The 23099-nt window shown below is 38.1% G+C and overlaps 2 protein-coding genes across 4 annotated transcripts; one reads left to right on the top strand and one right to left on the bottom strand.

Annotated features, from left to right (window-relative positions):
• Positions 1-462: 462 nt before the first annotated feature.
• Positions 463-16994, bottom strand: ccne1 (cyclin E1). 2 transcript variants are annotated; one of them, XM_008404924.3, is made up of 12 exons: positions 16617-16994; positions 16015-16065; positions 15703-15790; positions 12252-12314; positions 11014-11180; positions 10470-10605; positions 8464-8610; positions 8287-8382; positions 4929-5063; positions 4602-4713; positions 3056-3213; positions 463-1895 (listed from the first exon to the last, which is right to left on the bottom strand). In XM_008404924.3, the coding sequence occupies exons 2-12, from the start codon at positions 16026-16028 to the stop codon at positions 1710-1712; spliced, it is 1302 nt and encodes a 433-aa protein (XP_008403146.1). In that variant the 5' UTR covers positions 16029-16065; positions 16617-16994; the 3' UTR covers positions 463-1709. The 2 variants fall into 2 exon arrangements, with proteins under 2 accessions (XP_008403146.1, XP_008403145.1); XM_008404923.3 differs by having other exon boundaries at positions 11014-11183; positions 16617-16991.
• Positions 16153-23092, top strand: LOC103462255 (uncharacterized protein F13E9.13, mitochondrial). Of its 2 annotated transcripts, none has more exons than XM_081604908.1 (6): positions 16153-16320; positions 18669-18751; positions 18832-19012; positions 19144-19294; positions 20695-20822; positions 22862-23092. In XM_081604908.1, exons 2-6 carry the CDS (start codon positions 18692-18694, stop codon positions 23059-23061), a joined length of 720 nt encoding a protein of 239 aa, XP_081461034.1. In that variant the 5' UTR covers positions 16153-16320; positions 18669-18691; the 3' UTR covers positions 23062-23092. The 2 variants fall into 2 exon arrangements, with proteins under 2 accessions (XP_081461034.1, XP_008403147.1); XM_008404925.3 differs by lacking the exon at positions 16153-16320 and adding an exon at positions 18263-18423.
• Positions 23093-23099: the final 7 nt, after the last annotated feature.

The following is a 23099-nucleotide window of genomic DNA, read 5'->3' as shown; positions in this document are numbered from 1 at the left end:
ACATCCAAAGTTTTCCACCAGAATCCTGACTGTCAATGAGCTTTTGTTTGATACTCTCCATTTATGTGGTTCTAAACAGTTTACAGACTCATGTTTTATTACGCCAATGTTTTATTAAAACGATGTCAGCTTAGGCTGGTATTGTGCTGAAACTTTAAAATCTGATTTGCGTTTCTTAATTTAAAACGGAACTTCTAAATTAAAAGGAAAATTTTAAAAAAGTTAGGGGAATCAGAGTAAAAGGCATTGAAAACAAATGCATGCCACACTTTCCAGATTTCTATTTGTAGAAACTTGATAACCCATGTATCCTCACACTAAACTCCAATAAAAATACATTCAAGTCTGTGGTTGTTGATAGACAAAATGTAGAAATGTTCAACAGGAATGAAGGACCATGAAAGGTGATGTCATAACCACTTCACTAACCAAGCCTGGACATTTCTGCACAATTATCAGTGATTCCATAATTGAAGGAGATTTATTACATCAAATGAGTTGCCTAGATTTTTTATACAATAGTAAAAATAAAAAATAAAAAAGTTTTTTGTAGAAATTCAAACCTTGTCCTGTCTTTGCCACTGAGGTCAGTTTCAGTTTACAAGGCAAACCAATAATAAAGGCATTTGAGATTCAGACAAGTGTTTAATTTTTGAGTTGCCATTTCTGAGAAAAACCCAACATTTTTACTTGCAGAAAATGCTTTGGGCCATTTTCATGATTTACTAAGCATGACATTTAAGATATATTGGAAAACTTTACTATAATGCTAAAAAAATTGGATTAAAGAAATAATTATCTGAACATATTTTGTTAAAATTTTTTTAAGAGTACATTAAGTTACTGTGAATGGAATATGAATTCTAAAAGCATGACTGACACCTAGTGGAATCAAGCCGTCTTGTGATTCTAGAACAAACAGGCAGACAAAAACCAAATGCCTTTTACATTTAAACAGATTTTCAAAACTGTATAACCTTTTAAAAAAGTGCCTTTAGAAAAGGCTAATCCATGGATATCACAAAAATCTTAACCTTTAATGTAAAACATGTAGCAGCATTTTATATATGAAGAAAAATAGAAATCTGACATTTTGACGGGGAGAAAAATAAACTGCAAAGTGTGAGAAAAAAACATTAAATACAATCAATGTTGTAGCTTTTAAAGCCTGGTTGGTTCACTTTGAGGTAGCCAAGCTACTGGTCCCAAAGACACGGCCACTGATCACATTTCAGCCGACAACACCAGAGAAGGAAACTAAAGAACATGCCATTTCTTGCACACAAACATTTCCCATCATGCAAAGCCCACTTCATAGCAGCACATAGGACCAAATATGACCCTAGAAATAGTTATTGGGCGAATGAGACGAAAAATGGTAAAAATATATATAATAGAAAAAAACAATTATGCACACACCAATCACTGTTAAAACACATGCACACAATCAAGTATAGAATCTGTAAAATGTCACCTCTATATTGTCCCTGCATAGGAAACAAGCATAGGAACCTAACAGATTGCCTCACATCGTCTCTGCTTGCAGACTGAAGGAAGGGTTGAGTCGGTGACGTTGCTGCAGGTCAGGGAGCTTCTACCTCATCTTTAACTGAAGCCAACCTGTCTACAGAAGCACTGAGAAAATCCTGTGTCCTAAACAGGATAGGTTGGCAATCTGTCCGTCTTTCAGGTCCAGGCTGAAGTGTTTTCTACTCTGGCAGATGTGTCTGGAGGGGAGGCGTGTACATCCGTGGCCTGACTGTGGGTCCTGAAGCTTCGGCTCCATTAAGCTCGTCAGTTTTTTCACTGCTCAGAGGCGGAGTCAGGACGCCAGAGGGAACGGGACAGCTGCTGGGATGCTTCAGGTCCACGCTGTGGCAGGACTGGGCCTTGGTCTGCACACAACCACAACACAATGGAATAAAACACTAATAATAAGATCTCAATCTGTACCCAGCACAGTTTGTGTGTGGAGAAACTACTGCTTTCAATCAATTAAAAACCTGTAATCTGAAAAGTCACACTATGTCTAACTTTGTAAGCTTGAATATAAATATGTACAGAGTTGAGGTTCTTGTAGAAATGGTGACCTGGGCAAGCCTCTCCTTCTGCTGCACGCCAATTAAAATTAAGCAATTATCTGATACTTTTTGTAGCAAAAAACAGGCAATTTAGACTCCAATTTCTCATCAGCATTACTCCACCACACATGCATACAAGTAGCAGCACACTTGTTCAGGGGACAACTGACAGATAAAAAATGTCCAATTCATTTTTTGACAAAAAAAAAAAAAAAAATCTAATCCCTTTCCAAATGATGTTTTAGGCAAAAAGAAAAATTTTGACAAAATAATATGACTAGGACATTAATGTAGGAAGGTGATGATATATTTTATTTTCTAGTTCTTGGGTGCCTCACCCCCTTCTGATGTCACCCAGGGCAACTGCCTCAACAGCCCATATCAAACACCACCACTGCATGTTTACAAAAACAGTTTAAGAAAATGTTTTATTGCTCCAAATCATATTCATATATATATATATATATATATATATATATATATATATATATATATTTCAGGAAGGTTCAAAGGAATTCATTTTGCTTTAAATGTTAAATGAAAAATGTCTTTCTCCATTCATTTACTATGAAACTTGTACGATGAGGTGACAGTCACTTGTCATCCAGCAGAGTGACCAGCGTAATTTGTACATGTGAACTTTCGATCTCGTACATGTAAATGTGTACATGCAGCATACCGACGTAACAAAAGTAAGCTGAAAAATTTTCAACTTTTGTTGCCGTCTGCTACTGTAGAAAACTTTAATCTGTCACTGTTGTTCATCACCAACAACAGCAGTTGTGGGAGAGATGCTTTTAGGTCAAAATAAGTAGTTTGATTAATCTGAATTATGCAATACTGATGTGTTAAAATTTTCAGATTATTTGCATATGTTAATGTTGACAGACCTAGCAGAAACAAACTATTTAAAGATTTACATCTTCTCGCCCTGGATGCATCTGGTTTGTACTAGAATTTAAAATAATAATTACCAGCAATGAAAGGAATGACGAGTGGCTCTGGATGTTGTGCATGTCGTCTGCAGCGATCCCAGTGAAGGTTTTCATTGGTGAGCCGCCGGCCTCTCGCAGCACCATGGCAAACGGGACCATCCACCTCACACACTCCTCCACCTCCACCCTCTTGAGAGCTGCATAAAATTCAAGGAGCGAAACTCATTATTGTAGAAAATGAAAATAAGCAAAAATACAATATCTGGAAAAAGACACGCCTAGTTGCTCATGTAGATTGGCTTAATTATGTACTTAATACTTAAAGGTACAACTAGAGTCTTAACACAAAATATACAAATAAATATAAATTTTTTGTATTTCTGTTAAATCCCATTTAAGTAATCAGCCAGTGGTCTAAAAATGCTCTGATGCTGGTGACATTTAGAGTTGACCCAAAGAATAGATGAACTTAGCAGCTGGTTAAGATCCCCAGCCCTTATGTTCAAATGCTAACATCTGAACTTAAACCATAGATCCAGGACTTATAACATTTGTTTATCGAGAATGACAATGTTGTTAAATTTGATTTAATTGTTTCAGAGATAAATTAAAAGATTTAAAATTGTTCAATATTTAAATTTAAGATTTTAACGAGCTGGAAAGTACAAAGAACAATCTTTGTACTTAGTTTTGTTACCATAGCTACAATCTGATGCTATGAGATTAATCTCCGAGTTTCAACTCTGTTCACAAATACATCTCTGTAAATTATAATCATCACTGGTTACTTTTAAGCTCAGCTAATTTAACCCCTCTCTCCCACATACCACTAAATCTGTATTGAAACGCCCTTAGTGTGGCTGATGTGGTTAGCAGGAATAGGGGCCCCTAAATCAAATTCTGCTCAAGGCCCCATGTAACCTTGGGCCGGGCCTGCATGACAAGCTAAAGTCGCTGCACTACACATTGAGATAAACAGGGAGATTTTATTTATGTGGCACTACTAGGGAGCAGTACCATAGAGAGATATTTGGCTCCAGTAGGGAGCAAGCTTTCCGTTTAGTAACCCGAGTTTTTAAATAAGCTCCACAGCTGATTGTTTTGTTTGCCTGGCCTCATTGTGACAGGCTTTTCTGATCTCCGCTCTTATTGGCCGGCTGGCCCTGTAGCGTTTTTTGTGATTGTTGCAGCTTAAAATGAATGATGTTGTGACAACTTTTTCAAAATGTTGTGGTCAAAGTTGAAATTTCTTTAGCTTTATTTTTGACAAAATATGGTCTTACAAAAAAGTTTAAATTGCTGCACATAACCTTCCTAAATATGACATGATTTTAACAATTTAATATTTAAAATGCAAATAACATTTTTAAGGACTTCTTGAAATAGAACTCTTAACGCAAATAAAATTATTTTTATATAACAGGCAGTAACACAGTATTTGTGTCACTGCCAAAACCTTTGGCCCAAGATACAGACACCTTCAAATCCCAAATGAGGCTCCACATATTCAGCTGTTCAATGACAAACCTCAACATGTTTTTAATTAAACTTCTTTCTGCATGTTAGAAAGTCATGTTCTCCTCACCTGAGACATTTTCCACTAGCTCCAGTGAGGAAAAGTGAAACAGTGCAGACGCAGCAAGGATGCCATTGGAAAACTCGAGGCACCTCACATCAAGCATACACAGATCCAGCAACTGAAAGGAAATGAGAGGACATGCTGAAGCAGAACTATCACATTTTCATGCTAAGTAAAATAAACGGTTATTGCAAACACTTATTAAATATGTTTTACAATGGTTTCTACATTTTTGACCCTCCGAGTGTCAGCTTGTTTGGAGAAAATCTGGTTTCTTTTGTTTCCAGACACCGATGAAGCCTCATGTGACATCAAAGTCACATAGAAACACACCTCAGCGATCTGTGTGAAGGTCTCCTGAGGATATCTGGGGATCAGCAGCTCCTCGGTGTCCTTCAGGTAGGCCACCTGCATGTAGACGTTGAGCCAGGAGATGGGAGTCTGTGGGCTGAGACTCCAGTTCAACTCCTGTGAGTAAAGAGAAGCAACACATCAGAAACATCACTTCCTGCTAGAAAGCCATCTTATATCTAGAGCTGGACAATATGGCTGTAATATGCATCATAAAATAAAGGTTTCATGTCAGTCTGTAGATAATTTATAGATTCGTTTTTTTGTTTTGAATATCTGAAATGCTGCTACACTGGTGGTGAGACTTTTCCTCATTTATCCAGGCTGTAGTTTATTTTTAAGCAGTTATGAGGCCTGGTGGCAAAATCTGAAACTGCTGCTGTACCAAGTTACTCAACAAGGTTGTTGCTAGGTAACCAAAGAGTGAGTGAGTTAGTTGACGTCATCCACCTAGCTTAGCTAGGTTGAGCAGCTAAAGTCTTTCCTCTGCCTACATCCCCCAGAATGCTGTGTGGTTCTGGATCAGAGTTCAATGGAAATTTAAAAACTTATCAGATGTGTTGTCTATTGATATTGATTATGTGTCTATTCTCAATATATAATGTCATTGATTTATTGGCCAGTCCTACTCATATCTGTGATTCACAATATAGCACAAATTTAATGTTACTGAAATATCAATCCATGCAAAATCACAAAGAACTGCTAGCTAACATTAGCCAATTATTAAAGTACCATGTATTCAAAATCTCTGCTACCAATATATTTGGTGACTCTTGTTTTTTTATGCACCATTACATTTTAGAAGAGGGTAGTAAAGTGATAAAGCCATTATCCACATAACCTGCATATGGATAATGTAGGCCATGTCTGCAAAACTTCCACTGCAGAAATATACCACTATTAAGTATTTGATTGTCCTTTTACTTTAATGCTTCAGTTTTGATTAATTACAGAAAAAAAATTCTACAAATATTAATCCTTTACATCATACTGTGGAATGTAAACCCATATGCTATTTGAATAATAGTGTTAAAATTTGTAAATTATCAGATCCAGGTGAATAGAGCCGAATGATCTTACACAATGATCCTTCCTCTTGTGATTCGCCCAAAGTTTGATATTTTATTACTCATTTCACAAAGTGAAAATGGTGTTCTTCAGATTTGCTACACCAAATGTTGTGATGATTGTGGCTTACAGATTATGAAAACCACAAGTTCTGGCACAGAGATCATCAACCTGTGGTTCTGCTGGGTGTAACGGAAACCCAGGGTGCTTTGATAGCAGCCTTCAGTTCATCTGCATTGTTGGGTCTGGTGTGTGATTCGTCTTCCTCTTGACTCTATAGACACCGAGTGCGATCAGATCAGGTCAGGTCAGTTTGACAGTCTCATCAAGAACAGGAATTCCACAGTGATTGAAGCAGCTTTTGGTATCTTTTGCTAGTGTGAGCAGGTGCCAAATCTTGGTGAAAAATTAAATCAGCATAAGGAAGCATGAAGGGCTCTAGAACTTCCTTAGTGTCTGACTGACCCAAATTGAGAGCAGCTGAAGGCTTTACAGGTGTTTTGAGTTAACTAGTTGATAAAGGCATGACAACGTGAATTTCCAATATTTAACTTTTCACAATTTTCAAATCTTCTGAAACGCTGCCATTTTTATATTCAGTATCTGTAAGTAATAAATGTCAAAATTACGAAACATTGAGCTTTGAAATCTCTCTGTATATTTAATCTAATATATAAATTTTACTTTCTGAAATGGGTGACAAGAAGTACAACTTTTTCCACAATATTCTATTTTTTAAAATATACTTCATATGTAACATTTAATTTTATTGTCATTTAGTGGAGAAAAGAAATACCATGTTAACCTTTTTTTAAAACTTTTTTTTGCTTTGGTGGCCTTTGAGAGTGGTCAGACAGGAAGGTGGATTATGAGACCCGGGTTCAAATCCCAGCTGGTCATCAGGCTGGGATTCAAACCTGTGACAGCTGCATTGAGGACTAAGGATGCCATACATGGGTCGTGCTTTTCCCCTGTGCCTTCATTGCACCCCCATGTTAAGCATTTTTAAACATAGTTGGTATGATTGTTTGTATCTACAGAAATCTGCTGAATAAATGCTGTGTTCCAGTTAGCTGGGTTTGACGTCACAACCGAGGTAACAGCATTCCAGTTAACATAACTGGAGTCGGACAAGTCAGGATTTCAACATGGTGACACTCAATTAGCCACTGTTCGCACTACCACTTATGAACATCATTTTAAGACTAAGCTTTACTTTCAATAGGCAAACAACACTTAACATGTACAACATAACATTTGTCACATGTTAAAAAAGCATAAATTAATAGCTACACCTTAAAAGTTCTAACTACAAAAACCTAAAGGGATTTTACTATTGCAAACTTCTGTGATCTGTTGCTTTTTAAGCAACAATAGAGGAGAAGAGAACAGCAACAACTTTACATAGCAAAAAATGTTTTAAATGGCTGTGTAAATTATAAATCAGTAATGAACTGTATTATAATCATTTCAAAGTTAGAGGAAGTTTGTAACATTTGCAGATATTTCACAAAACCAGAGAGAGGCGTTGCAAAGGAGCAGAAACCACACAGACACACAGCAGTATCTCATCTGTTAAAAACCTGTTGACCCCAAAACTGGGGGTGTGTTTTAATTTATTTTTGTTTCCAAACATAAATGAGTTCAAACTAAAATATTACAAGTCCTCTTTCCTAGTCCTCTTTGGCTGAAAAAAAATAGTGAATGATCTTAAGTTGTTACAGCTTAACTGTAACAACTATTACAGTTAAGCTGGGATGGCAAATTCTTTTAGAACTAAATGCAGTGGAACCCCAGGGGGTAAGATAAAGCCCCCAGAGAAGCATCCTGGATCTTGGGAAAGATTCCTGCATGGAAATGTCCATCAAGACAAATTTATTTTAGGGCCAATTACACACATTCACAAGGGATGCCAATAGATTCGTCCATATGTGTATTTTCTAACATTTCAGAACTAACCAATGATAGATCTTTTTCATCCATTTATCTCTGCATTTGTTTATCTACAGTTACTTTATGGACCTTTGTGTGTGACTTATGAAGCTAATTTCTAAGATGGTCTTTCCTTTTCCAAGACCTAGAATACGGAGCTAAAGAATACAAGCAACTATGTCAATACATACCAACTATAAATTCTCAAAGTTTTAAGAAAAATTGTAAATGTTATTGAACTATATTCATTTTTTTTTTATCTATGGAAAAGACGTGTTGCTAACTTTACCTGTTGGCATGCAGAACATTTTATGGGACATCTTGGAGTGTTGCTTACCTTCATGATAATGATCTCCATATTGAGAATCTCATCTTCTGTGCAGGCTTCGTCTGTAACGTAGGCAAACTGGTGGATTTTTGGAGGATACATCTCCTGGAAAAACAAAAATCATGAGATGAGGACTGCATCAGCAAAAGCCACCATAATGATGGAAAACAGAGTAACAGCTCTAACCTCCACTTTGGCAGCAATGAAAAGACACGTAATGCCAATGAGTTGCAGTGTGGATTTGAAGAGGTTCCTCTGTGTGGCCATGAAGCGATCAAAGTAGTCCTGAGCGAGGTGATACGTCTCTCTGTGCAGTTTGTACACCTCGCTTACCTAAAATCCATTCAAAAAGAGGAAAAAGAAGTTGAAGGGCTTCCTACAAAGCACTTAGTGCACGTAGGCCTGTCACGATAAATTTTGCTGAGTGATTGTCTAAAAAATTATTGCGATAATAATATTGTTTCAAGACCTTTTGACACTGATTTAATGGAAATGATTTATGCGATTTCCTGCCATAGATTGATGCACTTTATTTTCAAAATAACACATAACACTGGAACTGAAACTAAATAAACAAAACAACCAGAAACAAAAACAAAATGGATTCTCAGTCTCCATTAACAAAAAACGTACTTGAATAAAAACTAAGCAACAATAAGCCAAAGTGGAAAAAATACTGCATTCAACCGAAAGAGTGCAGATTATGAAGTCTGTATATTATATTGCCCTTCAGTAATCACTAGATTTAAATAGAGAAGATGGGCACATCCAACTACCTAACGCAGTAGTTCAGACTACACGATTTTTTTGCCCCTATTTTCCCCTTATGACAATCTTAGATCGTTGGCCGATCCAAGATTGTCGCTGGTGATTTCGTAACCGATCATCCTGCAGTGTGTGGTGTGTTACGGTAGATCGTTGTGGCCGCTCCGATCTAAATCAGGGTTTTTCCCCGGCTGGGAGTTTAACGCTGAATGTGACAGCTAGCCAATCAGAAAGAGCGGATTCTCCTCCGTGCTTTCTGAGGGAAAATTACGGAAGGGAATCTCAAACAGCTGACACGGCGCAACCCGAAGTCCAGCGGACATCGGAGATGATACGTGGAAACAACATTAATATTTTGTGCAAAGAATATAAAAATGACAAGGGGAGGAGTTGGAGCCAAATTGCTACCGCAGTTGATAAACCCGGTAAGTTTTCAGCTGTTCTAAGTTAAAGTGACATAAATAGGTTATAATGATTTTCATTCAGTCAGGACTTTACGCTGACTCTAGCCACATGCATCACAGGTAGATTCTAGTAAAGCATTGATTAATGCCTGATTTTAAAATTAGTTAACTGGACTTGTAGCCATTATTTTGTGCCCATGTGGCTGGACACCACACGGCACGACGAACCCGATCGAACCGTTATACCTAGGATTTCTGTCGGCTAATGTGTGGTTGCAGGTTTTGAAAATGGGCCGACAATCGGTCGACAACTCCTGTAGTGTGCGCTGGACATTACACTAAGGAAATGAGGAAGGGAGGGTCAGTGGAGAGCACCGGAGTTGAGCCTTTTTTCATTCAGTGTCATCAAGAGAAAGAAAAAAAGGCAGGAAGAGACAATAAAGGCGATAATTAAAATGAGGTCGATAGGTTTAATTTATCGTGCGATTAATTGATTTATCATTTATCACGACAGGCCTAAGTGCACGCAAATATTTTAAACTCAAAGAGCTTTATAATTTGTTTGCATTAATAAGGACCACTAGATGAATCTTAATTAAGCTTTTATCTGTATTTTGCAAACATTTGAGCCAGCTCCCTTAGACATCTGTCACATGATGCTCTCCGCCGCTACATCTAGGGCTGGGCGATAAAAAAAACCACCATATCACAACAGACATGTGATCAATATCAACAGAAAATACATCTGATAGAATGCTGATCAGCGGGCTGCACAGTTCGTAGCACTGTTGCCCGGGGTCTTTCTGCATGGAGTCTGCATGTTCTCCCTGTGCATACATCGGTTCTCTCTGGGTACTCAAGAGGAATTGCTTGAAGAAAATACAGGTATACTTAACAGAAAATAATAGTTATTGATATCAACTGATATGAAATGCTTATGAAATGCTGATATGAAAACGATGTGTTTTTCAGCCATCTTGACCAGCAAAAGGTAGACCTCCAGGGTGTTGCCACCTTACTGACCTCCATAAGCCAGTCCAACAGGATGGCCCTCATCTTGGGCTCCAGATGAGGATGCTTCTCCAGCATGTGGATATCCCTGGAGTAGGTCTTGTCCTTCTTCAGCATGTTGCTCCACACCACATCCTTACTGGCCCAGCTGACAAATACAGAAGCATCAACTCAAAATCAATCCAATGGAAAAACTGGAGGAAACAATTGGAAAATAAATGCTGTAAAAGACAACATGCCCTAGACCTTGTTCCTTCAGAAGCTAAAAACACAGTAAAACTGTTAACATATTTTTCTAGGTCAACCATAATCAGCCAGATGTGCTGCCTTTTAACGAAGCATTAAGGACAGACTCTACTTTGTGCACTGAACTCAGCAGTTGTCAGCAACTCCAAGTTTTAGGTTCCCATTTTGAAATGTCCCAGCCACCCTGAGTGGATTAGGTAGATATAGAAAATAGATGGATGGCTTTTAGAAGCTCACCCCTTGATGTGCCCAGATGGCACCAAACTGGGCTCCCAAAGCTCAGAACAATCAACCACTGAACAGAACTCACCACAGCGTGGGGAGCGGAGTGCAGTGAACCGGCGTTACAAAGATGTTGTGGAAGTTGTAGTGAAAGAGGCCCGCACTGGTCAGGGAGCCCTGCTGGTCCTCCTCCTGAGGCGGAGTAGAGGTCCAGCTGCGAGGATTTCTGCAATCCACCTCAAGACTGCAGCTCACCTGCTAGGAAGACAAGATGCAAGCAAAATAACACAATGTGTTTTACAGTTAGGAATGACTTTCCTGAGGGACGATCAAAAACAAAAGGAGCTCAGATCAACTACAGGTGGGTGTTTATCATACCACTTATGATATGATAAACATATATCATACATGGTCTGAACAATGGTGTGAATAATTTATGCTTGTGTTTCTTATGAGTCTTAATAAATTATTTTCTATTTTCTCTGTTTGTTCCATGAAAGCATCAATAAATATTGGTAAATTTAAAAAAATGGATCGAGCGCTGTTTATGTGTGGAAATAAATCAAACATCTTGAAGTCGCTTCCTGGAGAAGCTCATTTCAAATGAAAATGTTTTTCAGGACCATTATAGCCACACTGTTACCTAAACATGAAGTAATAAGTAGTTTCATTTTTATCATTATAGTAATACTACCATAAAATATTCTGATAAGATATAAATAAGATAATATTAACACTACAAATGCAATATTTGTTTGTTCTTGCAATATCATTTGCTGCAATAGAGGCTTACTGCAACAAATGATCACCTCTGATAGAAATATGGTACAGAAGATGCACAATTATTTATTAATTTGAATTGCCTAGTCAAAGTTCGGATCCAAATCAAACTGAAGAAATTCTAAACAACTTCCAGCTGCATCATTTCTAAAAGGTGTTCTCACAGAAGCAGATTAGAAATGCACACCACACTTTTCATATTTTCATTTGTGAGACGAATTTGAAATTCATAAATTGTTTTCCCTCCACTTCACAATTACGTTGGTTACTTACGTTGGTCTGACAATTTCTGCGCGCACACAAAGTATTATGTGGTGAAATGTAAAACATATTACATTTGATTAACTTCCTAATATCATTTCTGTGAAATTTTTATTCATATTATTCCCAGCTTTTTATTTAAAGACAAACAAACCTCATCTGAATGGATAGAGCCTGAACTGTGGGTTAACAGTCCTTCCTATAAGGCCAGTTGATGGAAAGAAAAGCTTCCAGTTTAAACTTCCTCTCAGAGCATTTTGAAGGCAGCCAGAAAAATAAACTTACCTCAGACTCACGGTGCTTTTTCTTTGTCATCTCATCTACCTCTTCATCCGGGTCTGGTAAAAACTACAAATCCAAGACAAAAAGAATGCATGAACAGATTTCAATCAAGGCTCAGAATACAGAGCAAATGCAGACAATTGTATATACACTCATGAGCATCAATGACCAATTAGGAGCTGTTTAATAATTTATTTCAACTACAACTTTCAACAATTTTCCAGGGAGAAATTATTATATTTGTGTCTTTAATTTCTTAAACCAAGTTAGGTGGACCCCCTCACATAAGCTTTTCTCTGATCCCTACAAGGTGAGAACTACATATACCACCACAAATATAGACATACACACCAAGGAAGACTTGGTTAAATGTCTCTTAGCATTTACCCATTTAACCAAGAACTGTGGAAATCACACGGTTCTTTTCAGTCATCAAGAAGCTTCTTGCTGAATTCTGAAAATATGTGAGCACTCCTGTCTTAAACCTCCCTGCTTGCCTGGAACAGACCTATAGTTCATAAACAGAGTTAAGGTCCATGCCAATAAAGAAGTTTAATGTTGCCCTACCTTATCCATTACCAACACATCAAAAACCAGTTCTGAGGTCTGTTTGAAATCATTGATCTGTTAAGGCACTTAAATGTGTCCCAATTTTTAGCAAAAGTAGCAGGAAAAAAAAAAAAAAGTCACACATCATGATGCTTCTACCACCATGACTGGTCCAGTGCCGTTACACCTCCATTTAACTCCTTCAAATATCAGTTCCTCCAGGAAGTTGAGATGTGATCGCAACTATTAATGCAAATTCATTCATTCGCAAATTTTCACCAGTCATCTGAACTTTTCCACAAATCTGTGGAAATGTTTTTTGTATTTCCTTTTCTGACCAATCACTGCAACGCAGCTATATTTCTGCAAATCTCCTGAACCTCCTAATTTAACTTCCTGTTTCACAATGTCACTGAAAGCCGAACCAGCAAGATGGAAGCATGTGTGACGCTAAACAGTAACATTTACCTTTTTTCATTTGTGCAAAAACTAGAGGTGTGCCGATCGACCGGTCACCGATCATAATCGACCGATTTCCCTGAAGAAGTGTATGATCGGTGATCGATGATCACGGTCTCTTGTTGCCGATCACACAAACCGATCACCTGCATCTCATTTCGCAACCTGCCTGTGCAGCTGGTCTCCTCTTTCCTTCACACTGCGCAAACGCAGACAATTGTATATACACTCATGAGCATCACGCACTCAGTGCGTTATGACGCACTGAGTGAATGGGGAAGTTTGCATGTTGCGGCGGAAAATTGAAGCACGTCAAAATGCATCAACACAACGAAGCTAATAAAACATAAAAACAATGCCATACTTGACGGAGTTTGGCTACATCGAGGCTCACTGCAGTAAAAAAGACATATGGAAGGTAGGATAGCAGGTAAAGCAGCGCACAGCTACAAACACTCACCCGGATTAGCATGACGGTCAGAAAGCTAAACAAATAACCCGCAAAATTATTTCAGTCTTCGAGCTGCGATGTTTTTCTGTTCTCGCTGTTGAACCGCTGCTACGCGATACAGGTAGTAATATTTCACAGACAGAGCGCCGCTTCTGCTCCACCTGGTAGTGACTCTCACACCGAACCTCTGTTTAAAGCTGCGGCATCTAACCTAAAAAAAAATACATTTTACATACGTATTAAAACTTTCGCTGTCCTAACATGAGACAGATCATCTCTAAAAAAATTATCGATCTCCTCCCTGTTCTGCATAATTACTCTGCTCAGTCAGAAACAGCCACTCAGAACTAGCAGGATTGTTTATTGTAATGGAACCTGTATTTGCCTTTGAATGTTAAGTTTTATACTTGAATTTTTTTGGCAATGTTGAGAGGTTTTATTTTGGCTCTTTGCATTATTTAGCCTCTTCAGAGCCTTCATATGTTATCAGTCTGTTAAAGATAGTATTACCGATAGCAGTACAATTTGCACAATGCCTGTTTTGTTTAGTTTTCTTCTTGGAAAAAGTTATTAAAAACAAGTTTTTGTCTAAATTAAGGTGAATTCATGGTTCCTTTTTCCACATAATGTAACCGGTAGTGTTTGTGACTAAAAACATAATAATTATGTGATCGGTATTGGTGATCGGCCCTCAAGGGTGATCGGTATTGGCAGGAAAACATGATCGGCACATCTCTAGCAAAAGCCATCTTGAAACTTTCTGTAGGATTCGCATATACTGTGTAAACCGTTTGTTAACTTGACTGACCAATGTGGAATTCTTCTTTTGCACTTTGACATCTCCTCAGGACATGATTTGATTTGCATTAAGTGGGTTTTTTCAAGAAGGTACTTGAAAATATTATTTTCACTTTAATAACTGTTCAAATTCCGTCTTTATTGTGAAAGTCATCTGCGGCTAATTTAATTTTTTCGCAAGACCATGCTTTAGAAAAATAAAGCTTACACAAAACTTGCTACTTTTCGAAAATTATGCTGCAACATCAGTAATGTTAGGCTGCAGCAATCACAAAAAATGAACAGCTACATCCTACAGGGACTGAAACATACTTGTCATTGCAGTCAATTGCTCTATATTAATTTTCTCCTGAAGGAATTTGATTTATCCTTGTGGGAACTTGCACATTTAAGCTGAGCATGAATGTATCAATTTCACATAAAAAAATACTTTCCTGCCATTCTCTCAGTTCATGTTGATGTTAAACTGGCTTCAGAGTTCATGGCAGGATTGAGCTTTTGTGATTTTCATAAATTTTCTGACCACCCTGATCATCTGATCTGAAATGGGAACACATCCATCCTAGTAGACTTGTACTAGGCTACAGTTGATCCTGGAATGGCACATAAAGACTTGCTGAGTGTTTTAAATCTACACTTCCCCCCTCTTACATCTTGATAAAACTCCCACAGACTCTCATTGTTTGTCCATCCAGCTAATGGGAGTAAGCAGAATCCTTCACCCAAGAGGAGAGCTGAAGTTAATTGATCAGATACAATAACTTAAACCAAAATTCAAAAGACATTCTTCTAGAATCAGAAACTTAGCATTTCATGTTAACCAATAAATTTTAATCTGTATATATGGTCTTTGCATTGATTAGGAATAATAAAAAAATGTTATTTTATGTTGGACCAATATTCACAAATCTCCCAGTTAATGAGGTTCATATCCATGGTGTTAAAGAAAACTTCTGAACGTACCATAGAGCTCAAGAATAAACTGAATAGTGATAAAGAACAAGCAGTATCACAAGCAATAAAACAGAGTAACATCTACTGCTAACTGACAAAAGGAAGCAGAATCAATGGACATTTGTGAGATCAGTGTAAAAAGAAAACTTCATAAAAACTTTTTTTTTTTAAAGAGTTGGAACTAAAGGTGTATTCCCGTTTAGACTCAGCAGTAAAGACAAACAGGCTCTCAATGATCCTTACAATAGCAACATCTGCCTTCCTCTTTCTCGTTCGTACTGTATTCACTTTGGGAGCTCCGACTGCGGCAGACTTCGGTTCCTTGTCTTCCCTGTAAAATAAGCACATAAGGAAACGGGATATTAACTCTCATGTGTCAACGTAACATCGTGGAACAAGCCTGCATTAACATGTTATTGTGGCCCAAATAAAGTCCTGATAAAGTCCTGTGACAACAGGCCACAGATTAGCCGGATGGCTAAGGCTCTGTAACTTTCTGTCGTCACACTCAGACACTAGTTTCGAACTCATTCATAAACTCAATGTCAGACTCACTGTTGTCCCCGCATTATCCTCTCAAAGGCCGCTCAAACGTTCAGAGCAAACCTAAGACGGAAAACAAGTCAGGTTAGGAGATTTTTTAAAAAGAAAACTACACATTCATAAATCCCCAACCCCCACGCTGAGCTCCCTCCTTCCGACAAAGCCAAACTGAGCCAGGCGCGGGTAAACTGGTACAGTACGCAGAGCTAGGGCTCTGCGAAAACAGGCCCAACAAGCAAATCTGAACATGAAGTCATTTTGTGACAAACTCCAGATGATACAGTGTTTGTAACGCTTCACGCCGTCGCCAATTTTAAGGTAAACTCCACTTCATGCACCTCGCTAACTTTGGACAGCTGCTTTTCACATAATGGCCGAACAATCAGTACATCATCAGACACGCTTGAGAACTTGTTTAACAAGTCGAATAAACAAACAAACAAACAATATTAGGCCTGAAGTTAACAATAGCAACACCCCGACTTTTTAATGATTATTAGAAACAGCGGGTATCCCAACTTGTTGCAGTTTGGGTAAGTCAGCTGAGTTTTCAGAAGTGTGAGCTGAAACTGTTTTAACTCGCTGCAGTGACGGTTGCGATTGAAGCAGCTCACCTCAGGTCTCTGCCCTTGAAGTTCACTCTTCTCAGTGTCAGATATTAAATATGAGCGCGTGGCTGCTGCTCGGACTTCTGGCCGCTTTGTTCGGTAGTCTGAGCTGAGCTCGCGCCTTGCACAGAACAGATGAGTCGACGCTGTGACGTCAGTCAGGAGTTCATTTAAATTGGGGCTAAATCTCCACACCAAGCCGCTTTTTACGTGACTATTTTCACTCTTCTCACCTTCGTGTGATGCAGTTGAAATGCCTAGCCTTTACATTATCACGATGGTATTTTTACACTTTGTTAAAAGAAGCACAAATGTAAGTTTGCAGTGAAGTCAGTTAACAGAAGGCGTGACTGCTGCGGTGACAGCTGCAGGGGCGGTGTTTTCGCAGCAGGAAGTGTCCAGATACCGCGTGGCTTGCTTGTCAGATGTAAACAAACCTCCGGTCTTTTAGATTAAACCAAAAAATGTGAACAAAATCATAAAATATTTGTAGCACTTAAGCGTATTTTCTTTCTGTGAATGTCTTACATTGTTGTCACAGAAGGTTATGCAGATGGCAGCGGCAATTTAACCATTACCTGCCAGAAACACCGACCGAGAGACATTCGCCGCTCTATTTGTTTTGTCATACGTTACCTACGCCGCCATATTAGAGAGGCTGAATTGTAGCAAACAGAACAGCTACTTAGGCTAATTTATATTGGATTTCATGACCCTTAGCGAGTTGAACATTTTCAATACATTTTATGTAGTCCTCACCAAGTCTCTTGCTAAATTTTACCTGAATATAAACTGCGACAGTTAAGTTAAACTGTTATGATTTCTGGAACAGACGGCTTTTGAGCATAGTCCTCCAGAAGGTTTAAGGTTAAGGCCATTACAAAAGCTTAGTGTTTTGCCAGTTTTATATGTGTTAATGTGACTGTTAGTTTTAATGCCCTATTGGTGCATCACTTGTGTTCAAATTTCAATCATTTAGCTGTTGATCTGTGTTGCAGGTACTACTGGAAGTGCCACAGCTTATTGATGCCACCATTAAAAATATTTTGCAGCAGCAAAAAGGATTCTATTATATTTTACCAATAAAGAAAAGATTTAGATGTTAATCCAAACAGTAAAATCTAGATGTACTTCAACATTTTTACCACATTGATAAATAATTACAAATACTACATTTAAGTCTTTTCATTGGGCTATTGATATTTTATTCAACATAAAGATCATGTAATTATTTGTTTAAGCTTTTATCTCCCTTATGGCTTGAACTATCAAAATTGTATATAAACCATTCGATAATTATTTATTAATTTCATAATGAAAAATAAATTGGAAAAAAATATGGAATAGATTTATTAGTTAATAAATGTATCCCATAAAGTGTGTCAAAAATCTATGAGACATACATCTATATACATTATTACACAAATACATGTAAAATTCTTTGATTACAACTTTAAGTAATTATATAATTAAATAATAAAAAAATATTCCGGATTTATTTTCTTATTTCATGATTTCCATTCTGCAGAGCTTTCGGAAGTGTTAATGAATTATATCACAACATCAGCTAACCAGTCGTAGACTCTTTGAACAAATTTATTTAATAACTTTTTTTTCCAGCCTTTCATTGATTTTTGTCTTTGAACCTTGCTCAGTCAGTCACATGTGCCTCATTCCAGTGCAAAGGAAAACTAACTTTGTTTAGTCTCTGCAGCTTTGTGGCTCCAGGCAAACTACAAAATGAAGTTTCAGAGCCTTTTTGGATCCTTAAAATCTGTTGTTATTGGTATGATTCATGCCAAAGCATTGCCAGGTAGCTTAATATTTTTATAATCTTTCTTCTCTAATGTTTTACTGTTCACTTTTTTATTGTTCATGGAGCAGGAGCTCCTGCTGCTGAATGACTCTGGAAAGATTTTACACATTTACTCTTTAACTCCCAACAAATTAGCATTGCATATGCTGAAGTGTTTTGCAATAATCACATTTTATATTGTGTTGGAGGGATTAGCAAACAATTGTAATTCTTTTTAAACTGGTCCTTGTTCCTTATTCCAGGTACTCCTCTGGGTTGTTTAAATATGTTGCAGATTGTCAAAGAAGCATGCCATGAGGCAGAGGTCTACCTTGAAGCAGGCATTGTAAGTTTCTACACATCACATTAGCACAGCTGAAATCTTCTCTTATAAATGAGAGAGGAACTCATAAATATCTCATCCAGGATGGCTTGATCATTGAAAACATGCACGATGTCCCCTACTCGTTCAACTTGGGCCCTGAAGTGTCCGCCTGTATGACTGCGGTCTGCTCTGCTGTCAGACATGTCTGCCCCACTCTGCCCCTTGGAGTCCAGATCCTATCTTCTGCTAACCAGCAAGCGCTAGCTGTAGCTTTGGCTTCAGGTTCAGCTTTTCATCAGCTAATCAGAAAATTTCCCAGTTCATGTTGGGTGTTTTTACTCTTGAGTTCAGAACGGCATGTTTTTTTGTTCCGATCAACTCTTCAACCACTTTGATGTGTGTATGTTTTTCAGGTCTGGATTTCATCAGAGCAGAGGGTTTTGTCTTTTCTCATGTGGCGGACGAGGGTCTTTTGAATGCCTGTGCCGGGGACCTTTTGAGATATCGCAAGCAGATTGGAGCTGATGGGGTTCAGATCTTTACCGACATCAAGAAGAAGCACAGGTGAAGTGACCATCTGTTCAATTAAATTCCTGAACTGTCGTCCCCAAAACGCTCACATGTTAGTCAGCGGGCCCATAAGGACACCAGTAAAGCTGCAGAATGTAAGATTTATAAACAATATGTTTTTTATATATTTGTTGCAATGTCAGTACATCATGACAGTATAACATGAGACAGATAATCTGTGAAAAAATCAAGCTCCTCTGCTTTCTTCCTGTGTTCCTGTTGCTAGCTTTCTAAAATGCACCGCTCTGGATCAGAAACAAGCAATGAGAGCCAGGAGGAGGGTCTTAATGCTGTTAATCACCTTCCTGTATACTCTGCTCATAGCCTCCCCCATTCTCTCTGCTACGCTACACCTGCTTCAGCACAGGTGTTCAGGCTAGTTAGTATGGCCAGCAATAGATAAACAGCTGTCCTGGAATGATAGGTAATTTCTCCATTATTAGCACATCGAGCAATGCATACATGAGGGTGATTGACAGCACTAAGGCTCATCTCCCGTCTCTGATTAGTTGTTTCTGACCCAGAGCGGTGCATTTTTGCAGATTCCAGTAGGAGCACAGGGAACACATAAGATCAAAACTTAGTGACCGTTTTAACAAATATGTAAAAAAAAAAAAAAAAAAAGAACAAATAAAACCTTGTTACTTATAAAAGTTACAAATACATATGGAAACTAGTTAAATTGTAAGTAGGGTCTAAAAAATGCTCCTAAATGGGAATCAATTGTATTCAACCCCTCCTCTGAATTAGATACCCTCCAGTTAAAACCAATGCAATTTACTGCCTTAAGAAGTTACCCAATTAGTTAATAGTGTTGACTTTTTGCTTTAAAATGAATGTTTGCCTTAATGACACACAAGAGGCAGGTCAATATAACACACTTCCATCTCACTCTGTGAAAAAAAACCAACAACATGCCACTAAGCGTCCTGAGAAATAGTTCCCACTTCCACCTTTTTCTTCTTTCAGTTTTTTTTAAAGTGTTTACTCAAAAATTCACATTTATTCAACTTTTGGAGACATGACAAAATGAATACAAACGTCACACAACTGAAGTTAATCAGTCAGACATAAAAACTCACATTTAAGTTCAAAATCTAAAAATTGTAAGATTTCTTTGACTGACATAGTAGAAGCAGCCTGACACAACTTAATGTGTCTCAAATGTTTGACAGTGTAGGTTTATTTTAATTGAGTGTGTGTTAGCAAAAGCATGACCAGTGAAGTTATATCCACTTATCATTTTTAATGAAATACAATTTACAGTGTATACTTTATCTATATTAATACAGTACAATAATTACTAATCCTAATATCTCATGAGTTATCTAGTTCTGTGGGTCAGAAGTGAGCCATGCTGTTTGTTGCTCAGCTTGCTGCCTGTGTGTCTGCAGCTCTCATGCTCTGACAGCTGATGTGACTATAAAGGAGACGGCCCGAGCTGCGGAGTTCTTCCTCTCAGATGGAGTCGTCATCACTGGGGCAGCAACCGGAGATCAGGCTGACCCATGGGAGCTCACAGGTACTGGTGCACTTTGTTCAGCTGGAAGCTTCTGCAATGTGAAGACAGTATGGAGCATCATTGTTTCACACTCAATCACTTCCTTGAAACAAGATGCAGAACTAAACAAATCAGTATGTTTCTACTCTGACTTTGTGATGAAGGACAGATCATTCCACTGATTATTTAGATTGAGCAAAAAGAAAGTGCCTCAGAATGCAACTCATTTTAGATGCTGTTAGATGATGTGAGCAGCAGAGGGCACTGTTGCAGCGAAGAGTTGATATTTTACCAAGATGGGGAACAATAGTTGAAATTAACAATGCATATTCATTTACGTTGCTTTAATTTATGGTACCCACCATGTAAAAGTATTTAATATGCGTACAATAATTTAAACTCTACAAGTCCCCTGGGTAAGAACATGTGAACTGTATGCTCTTTATCTCAGGTTTTATGCTCGAGAGATGACAGACACATATTTTCAACATTTTGAGTGTTATAGCTGCATTGGAAATGTGGCAGTATGAACATTTAATGTGATTTGAGACATCATTGATTTGTTTCTCTGCGGCTAAATTGCTTTCAATAGATATTCAAATTTTTTACATGAGAAGAATAGCCATGGTAAAGCTGCAGTATGTAACTTTTATAAACAATGAGGTTTTCAATCGCACTTATTTATGGGCTGCTCAATGTGCTATTGGCAGAGAAACAACTCACCATTATATGACAACTGTCTATCTGCCATGCTTAGCCTTAGCATTCACAGCAGGCTCTAACAGTAGTGCGGCAGCGAGTCAGTAAGGAGTGAGTAATGTACCAATATGTCTCTTTTCTCCCCAGCACTGATGTCTCTCCTGGTTATGATTTTAACTAATTCTGGGGGGTTTCCAAACGCTATATAAAAAGTTAGTTGATTTTTGGGATCCACGTAGCTCAGTTAATGGCAGGCGCACCAGATACAGATATTAATGGGGAGAAGTCACTAGAGCTACAAAAATTATTTCACTTTAGAGATTTAAATGGTTTAAAGTAAACAGAAAACAAAGGAATGATAAGATTATTCTCCTTCATGCCTGTGGGAGCAGGGATTTCAGCTTAGAGCAATTTAAACATCAGTACTGAATACCTGGGTATTGTTTGTTTCTCTTGCCCAAAAAAAGGAATGTTTTTTGTCCCACTTTTCTATTTTAAAGATTCTCGTGAGAGTGTAATGTGGTGTGAGAGTCCTCACCCAGAAACACCACCGTGTCTAATTTTATCACAGTGTCCAACTAATACTGTCAGAACTCAGCCAGACGTTGACCAGTCACATAGCTGAGGGTCTCATGAGTGCTGAAATACAGAACAGGACACACACTTGCTGCTTTTTTCCTCACACACACACACACACACACACACGCACACACATGCACATACACACGCACACACACATATGATTTGTCTGTGAACTGAGTAGGCTCAGACAGAAAGATGCCGGTCGTGTCGGCGTGGAGTTCAGCCTTCACCCTGTTCAAAGTTCACTTGGGCTGATCTGCCCTCACTTATTTCATGGTTCATGAAGGCACCGCTCCCTCTGCTCTGTCACTTTAGAAAACAAGAACAATTTCAACCTGAGGCAACACAATACACCAGTTTCTTCCCCTATACTTCAAATAATGTTAATTTTAGCAATTTTTTGTTGTATTTTTTTGCATAAAAAGTTGGAACTTAATGGTAAGTACAATATTTTATAAAATAAGAAATATTTCATGTAACCTTTTATTCTTGTAGTTGAGTATTTAAGTCACCACATTTCAAAATGTAAAAACCTTAGATAGACCAAGAAGAGTTCCTGGTGTCATTTTGTCACATCTTTCCTGTTTTGTTGCTCTTTTTCACTCCCAAATATTTTCTGCAAGTCCACTCTGCAGGACAGGATGTTTTATGATCTGTGCTGGAAGTTGATAAGACAAAAGCTGGGAAATTCTATAAAACCGTGTAAAACTAGACAGAGGTCACGGTTAATTTATGAATGAATCAAAGCCGAGTTCTCCTGCTGTGTTTTGCCTTTGCAGAGGTCTCCCAGTCTGTGAAAATCCCAGTGCTCATCGGTTCTGGAGTGACATACGACAACGTTGAAAACTTCCTGGATGCCAGTGGAATGATCATTGGATCTCATTTTAAACATGGTGGCCACTGGGCCAATGCAATTGATCCAGAGAGAGTCAAGAGGTTCATGGCAAAAATACATCACCTACGAAAGCAACAGAGCTAGTTCTCACCACCACTAAACTGCTGATTGACAATAAAGGC

The sequence above is a fragment of the Poecilia reticulata genome, chromosome 3 (assembly GCF_904066995.2).
Source record: "Poecilia reticulata chromosome 3, P_reticulata-male-v2, whole genome shotgun sequence".
In the NCBI taxonomy this organism is placed as follows: Eukaryota; Metazoa; Chordata; class Actinopteri; order Cyprinodontiformes; family Poeciliidae; genus Poecilia; species Poecilia reticulata.
Note: the sequence above shows the minus strand (reverse complement) of the source record. Positions and strands in the feature narration are given on the sequence as shown.

Excerpts from the sequence above, each read along its gene's own strand:
- ccne1 (XM_008404923.3), bottom strand. Across the intron at positions 3,214-4,601 it reads GCTAGTGGAAAATGTCTCAG|CTCTCAAGAGGGTGGAGGTG; the intron begins GTGAGGAGAACA and ends AATTTTATGCAG. Across the intron at positions 1,896-3,055 it reads CGTCATTCCTTTCATTGCTG|ACCAAGGCCCAGTCCTGCCA; the intron begins GTAATTATTATT and ends GGTTGTGTGCAG.
- LOC103462255 (XM_008404925.3), top strand. The coding sequence starts at position 18,351 with ATGAAGTTTCAGAGCCTTTTTGGATCCTTAAAATCTGTTGTTATTGGT. Across the intron at positions 19,013-19,143 it reads AGCTGTAGCTTTGGCTTCAG|GTCTGGATTTCATCAGAGCA; the intron begins GTTCAGCTTTTC and ends TATGTTTTTCAG. Across the intron at positions 19,295-20,694 it reads GACATCAAGAAGAAGCACAG|CTCTCATGCTCTGACAGCTG; the intron begins GTGAAGTGACCA and ends GTGTGTCTGCAG.